Source organism: Hypanus sabinus, chromosome 24 (assembly GCF_030144855.1).
Source record: "Hypanus sabinus isolate sHypSab1 chromosome 24, sHypSab1.hap1, whole genome shotgun sequence".
NCBI lineage: Eukaryota > Metazoa > Chordata > Chondrichthyes > Myliobatiformes > Dasyatidae > Hypanus > Hypanus sabinus.
In genome coordinates, this window is record NC_082729.1 from 2470685 (window position 1) to 2476454 (window position 5770).

The window sequence follows — 5770 nt, forward strand, 5'->3', positions numbered from 1 at the left end:
AATGTCCTGAAAACGGTTTACTGTCTGGCAATATTTGGAACATATTTCTTTCTTTCTTTTCAAATCTTTTTGTTATTATTATCCAAAATAACAAGATTACATCGAAGTAGGTGACACAATGTCTCAAAGGAAAAAACATCGTCTTAAAGATTGAAAAATATGGTGACACAGATAAAAGAAAAGAGAAAAAACCCGACTGAAGCAAAGCAAAGTGAGAAAAAAAACCCATTTGGTGTTCAACCCCGGAGCCGTGCGTCATACAAAAAGCTTCTAATGATAAACATCAAACCGCCAGCAACAAAACCCCAAAATTTACAATTAGATCGTGGAGGAAATCTATTAATTAACTCAAATGGTAGTAACGAGCAAATGAACCCCACCTTTTCTCAAAATCAAACGTAAATTCGAAGGTTCGACTTCTAATTTTCTCCGAACTAAGACGTAACATCACTTGAGAGAACCATCGTGACAGAGTGGGAGCCGACGTATCCTTCCACTTCAACAGAATGGCCCGCCTAGCTAGCAACATGACAAACGCAATAACATGTTGGTCAGACAATGAAATACCATGCATATTTTGAGGAATTATTCCAGCAACACTTTTCATGTCTCATGATAAAAGCGTTGGTCATTTTGGACTGATATGAGGAGAGATAGTTTTATGCAGAGGGATGAGTTTGAGGCCTAGTGTTTGGGGTCCCATCATTGACGAGTCTGGAGTCAAGACCTGGAGTTCAGAAATTTATTAAGTGACTGAATTTATTAAATTTATCATTGAACCATATACAACCCTGAGATACATGTTCTTGTAGGCGTTCACAGTAAATACAAGAAAAAGATTAGAATCAATTAAAGACCACACTCAACAGGCCAATGTACAAAAGACAACAAACTGTGCAAATACAAAAAGAAGAAAAAAAAGAAATAATAGTAATAAATAATTAAGTAATAAATATTGGGAAGATGAGATGAAGAATCATTGAAAGTGTCCATAGGTTGTGGGCAACACGAGTGAATCTGCTGGAAATAAATAAAAACACAAAATGCTGGCAGAACTCAGCAGGCCAGACAGCATCTATGGGAGGAGGTAATAACGATGTTTCGGGCCATAGGTTGTGGGAATAGTTTAGTGGTGAGTGAAGTTATCCCCTCTGGTTCAGGAACCTGATGGTTGAGAGGTAATAACTGAACCTGGTGCTGTGGGTCCTGTGTGGCTCCTGTCTCTCCTTCCCATTGGCAGCAGCGAGAATAGAGAATGTCCAGGATGGAGTGAGTTCTCATTCGTCGTTATCAGAGAACCCTGAGGTCAATAGAATCCTGCTGGTCAACTGGAAGTCTGGAACTTGAGGCCTGATGTGCAGTGCCCTGAGTCTGTGAATCCGTGAGACTGCTGGAGCTGGAGGCCGAAGAACACAGCCTATCCTGGGGATGCAGGCCTGTGTGTGTGGGTGGGTAGGTGGGTGCGAGGAATGGGGCTTGTTTTGCTGTGGTTGTGTTCTGTTGATCTACCAAGCATTGTGGGCATGCTACGTCGGCGCCGGAGTGTGTGGTGATATTTGTGGGCTGCCCCCAGGCAGTGGAGGTTGTTAATACAAACACCGCATTTCACTACATGTTTCAATGAACACGTGGTAAGTAAATGAACCTGCATCTGAATTAGAATTGGAATTTTCTACCAATGGGTACTCAGTATTGTTGATGATATTCAGGAATGGGATTGGTGGAGATTTAGACTCTACGCTAATCATAGAGATTGGCTGGGCAAGTGGATCAGTTTGAATATTAGGAATGGTCATATTAGATCTTGGGGTTTACAAGGATGTTGCTGGGGCTGGAGGACCTGAGTAATAAAGGATAGATTGAATAGGTTAGGACTTTATTCCTTGGAATGTAGAAGATTGAGAAGAGATGTGACTGACGTATACAAAATTATGAGGGGTGTGGATAGGGTAAATGCAAACAGGCTTTTCCCACTGAGGTTGGGCAGGACTACAACCAGAGGTCATGGGTTAAGGGTGAAAGATGAAAAGTTTATGGGGAACATGAGGGGGAGCTTCTTCACTCAGAGGGTTGTGAGAGTGTGAAACGAGTTGCCAGCACAAGTGGTGCACGTGAGCTCGATTTCAACATTTAAGAGAAGTTTGCATAGGTACATGGATGGTAGTGCTACGGAGGGCTGTGGTTTGGATGCAGGTTGATGGGAGTAGGCAGTTTAAATTGTTTGGCATTGACTAGATGGGCCGAAGGGACTGTACTTTCTTATGACAGGCTGAAGGGTTCTTATGATAGCTTCCAGCTCCCACTGTATTCATCTCTTCTGATGAAAAGTCTTTGACAAGAAACGTTAATCCTTTTCATTTCCCACAGTTGCTGCCTGACCTGCTCAGTATTTCCAGCCATAATTGATTTTATTTTAGATCTCTAGCTTCTACAGTTTTCTGATTTTCATTTTTATGTCTTTAAAAGTTTAAAAAGATGGGGTGGCTTGGCAGTGCAGTGGTTGGTGTAACACTATTACAATGCCAGCAACCTGGATTCAATACCAACACTGCCTGTAAGGAGTTTGTACGTTCTCCCCGTGACCGCGTGGGTTTCCTCCGGGTGCTCTGGTTTCCTCCCACAGTCCACAGATGTACTGGTTATGTGGTTGTAATTGGGTGGCATAGGTTTATTGAACTAGGATGGCCTGTTACCCTGCTGTATCTCTAAAAAAGTTTCTGAACATTAATTTCAACAGAACAAGTGATTTTACAGAAGTATTTTTAATGCTCCTACCTAAACCAATCAAATTACATGAAAAAGCACATCTACGTGAAACAGTGAAATACTGTTGTAGGAAATCAGCATCCATCATCAGAGATCCTCACCACCCAGGCCGTGCTCTCTTCTCACTGCTGCCATCAGGTAGAAGGCACAGGAGCCTCGGGACTCACACCACCAGGTTCAGGAACAGTTACTACCCCTCAACCATCAGGCTTCTGAATAAAAGGGGATAGTTACACTCATTACCCCCATTATTGAAATGTTCCCACAAGCAACGATTTCATTTTAAGGACTCATTACCTCATGTTCTCATTATTTATTGCTATTTATTTTTATTTGCGTTTGCACAATTCACTGTCTTCTGCACTCTGGTTGATCTTTCACTGATCCTGTGATTGTTATTATGCTACAGATTTATTGACTATGCCCACAGGAAAAGAAACTCAGGGTTGTATATGGTGATATATACGTAGGTTGATAATAAAATTTACATTGAACTTTGAACTTTTAAATGTCTTCTTCAAATAGTAATTACTATTTTAGTACTGATTGTTATCTGTTATAAAGTGACTGATGCTGTTTATTCCTAGGATAATCCAAAATGGATTGGGACACCCTTCAAAGTTTGCTGGATGAAATGAACAAGTATTCCACGTCCCTGGGGAAGGTGTGGCTCTCGGTCATTTTCATCTTCCGTCTGCTGGTGCTGGTTGTGGCGGCCGAGACCGTGTGGGGAGATGAGCAGAGCGACTTTCTCTGCAACACACAGCAGCCCGGTTGCAGGAACGTGTGCTACGACCGCTTCTTCCCCATCTCCCACATCCGGCTGTGGGTTTTCCAGCTCCTGGCTGTGACCGTCCCGTCATGTCTCATCGGGATGCACGTTTCCCAACGGAGAAAAAACAAGAAAAACATCAAAATCTTTCATCGGAATGCCGATCGGCGAAAAGTAAAGATCGATACCTCTCTCCTTTGGACATACCTGGTGAGCCTCGTGTTCAAGATGTTATTTGAAGGCAGCTTTATGTATTTATTCTACTGGATCTATGAAGGATACCAGATGGTTCGACTAGTGAAGTGTAGCGAATATCCGTGCCCTAATACCGTTGACTGCTTCATTTCCAGACCGACCGAGAAAACCATTTTTACCGTGTTTATGCTGGTGACCTCAGCTCTGTGCATCGCACTGAATGTGGCAGAACTCTGCTACCTAATTGTAAAATATTGCTTTGTTCAGCTAGGAAATCTTGTTTCCCTGCACTAAAGAACTGTACAAAGGCCTAAAGGTCAAAGAACTACCATTCCTTCCTCAAGCAAAAAGTGATGTTGACTGCTGAGATAGAACTACCATTTTCCCCATAAAATTTAGCATTTTCTTCAGTGAGATTGTTACATAAAATACGTTTCCCTCATATTTTGATGAGTTGAGATTAGATCCAAAATCTGAATGGCTGGTAAACATTTTGCAGCAGCACATCATTGGACCCAAACAAAGCATTTTGCTGTATGTTTTGATGTAGGTATATGTGACAGATAAAGCTAATCTTTAAATCTTCATCTATTTACTGATGCAGACTCTTTAATCCTAGGTTTATTTATTTTCTTGAAAATCCCCTGATGCCAGTGTGGGATTTAAACTCGAGCCCCTGGACTACTGATGTTGAACTGTGGATGCCAACTGTCTTCTGAAAACTTTGAGAAGTTGTTGGCATTAACAATCGATACAGCCTAACAGTGAGCTGTGGGCAGCCCGCAAGTGTCGCCACATATTCCAGCGGCAACGCGGCATATCCACAATGCTTGGCAGGGCAACACAGAAGGCAACAAGCAACAAGCCATCTGCAGTAACAAAAGCCCCATTCCTCCCTCCCACGCACACGTTCTCCAGTCTCCAGGCTTCAGCCTTCAGAGTTTAAGTATATTGTTTTCATTTAAACTTTATAGTTTTGTATAACTTTGGTTGGGTCACCCTTGGGGTTCCAGTCACCCCATTTACAGGAATGATGTGGAGGCCTTTGGAGTGGGTGCAGAAGAGGTTTATCAGGATGCTAACTAGGTCAGAGGGCATGAACTATGAGGAGAGTGTGAACAATCTTAGGTTGCTTACTCTGGAATGTCGGAGGCTGAGGGGTGACTTGATAGAGTCATAAGAGGCAGGGATAAGGTAGAAAATCAGAAACTCTGTCCCAGGGATCGTTATGTGTCATGTTGTATGATGTGGACAGTCATTGTCTTTCCATCACCATGATCGTTCGTGGCAAATTTTCCTACGGAAGTGGTTTGCCATTGCCTCCTTCTGGGCAGTGCCTTTACAAGACGGGTGACCCCAGTCATTACCAATTCTCTTCAGAGATTGTCTGCCTGGTGTCAGTGGTCACATAACCAGGACTTGTGATGTGCACCAGCTGCTCATACGACCGTCCACCACCTGCTCCCATGGCTTCATGTGACCCTGATCGGGGGCTAAGCAGGTGCTACACCTTGCCCAAGGGTGACCTGCAGGTTAACAGAAGGAAGGGGCTCCTTACACCTTATTTGGTAGAGACGTATCTCCACCCCATCACTCCAGGTTAGAATTGTCAAAATCTAGAGAGATTAGCTTAACGGTGAGAGGGGGGCAAGTGAAAGGGTATGTGTGGGGCAAGTTTTTTTACTGAAGAGTGATGATTGCTCGAACACACTTCAGGGTTAGTGGTAACAGTGTAAACAAATGCAGTACTGGTCTTTCGGAAGCTTTTAGACAGGCACATGATTATCCGGGGAATGGAGGAAAATGGATTACTATATGTACAATCAACAGGGATTCGGTTTTTTTTTTGGAATCGTCCTCGACACAACATTGTGGGCCAGAGGGTCATCTCCTGTTCTGGGCTGTGGTGTTTTATATGTTTAGAGTATCTAACCTTTACTATTGTTCATGAGTCCCATTATTGTCCAGCTTTGTGTCACTTTGTCCAGCCCATTACCGATGTTCTGGGAGCTAAATTATAAACACGTGCACCCAAAC

The 5770-nt window shown here is 43.0% G+C and overlaps 1 protein-coding gene across 1 annotated transcript; it reads left to right on the forward strand.

Annotated features, from left to right (window-relative positions):
• The first annotated feature begins 442 nt into the window (after positions 1–442).
• LOC132380402 (gap junction beta-2 protein-like) lies at positions 443–5636 on the forward strand. The gene has a single exon (XM_059949158.1). It carries the CDS (start codon positions 3365–3367, stop codon positions 4025–4027), a length of 663 nt encoding a protein of 220 aa, XP_059805141.1. The 5' UTR covers positions 443–3364; the 3' UTR covers positions 4028–5636.
• Positions 5637–5770: the final 134 nt, after the last annotated feature.

Coding starts and splice junctions, on each gene's coding strand:
- LOC132380402 (XM_059949158.1), top strand. CDS start 3,365: ATGGATTGGGACACCCTTCAAAGTTTGCTGGATGAAATGAACAAGTAT.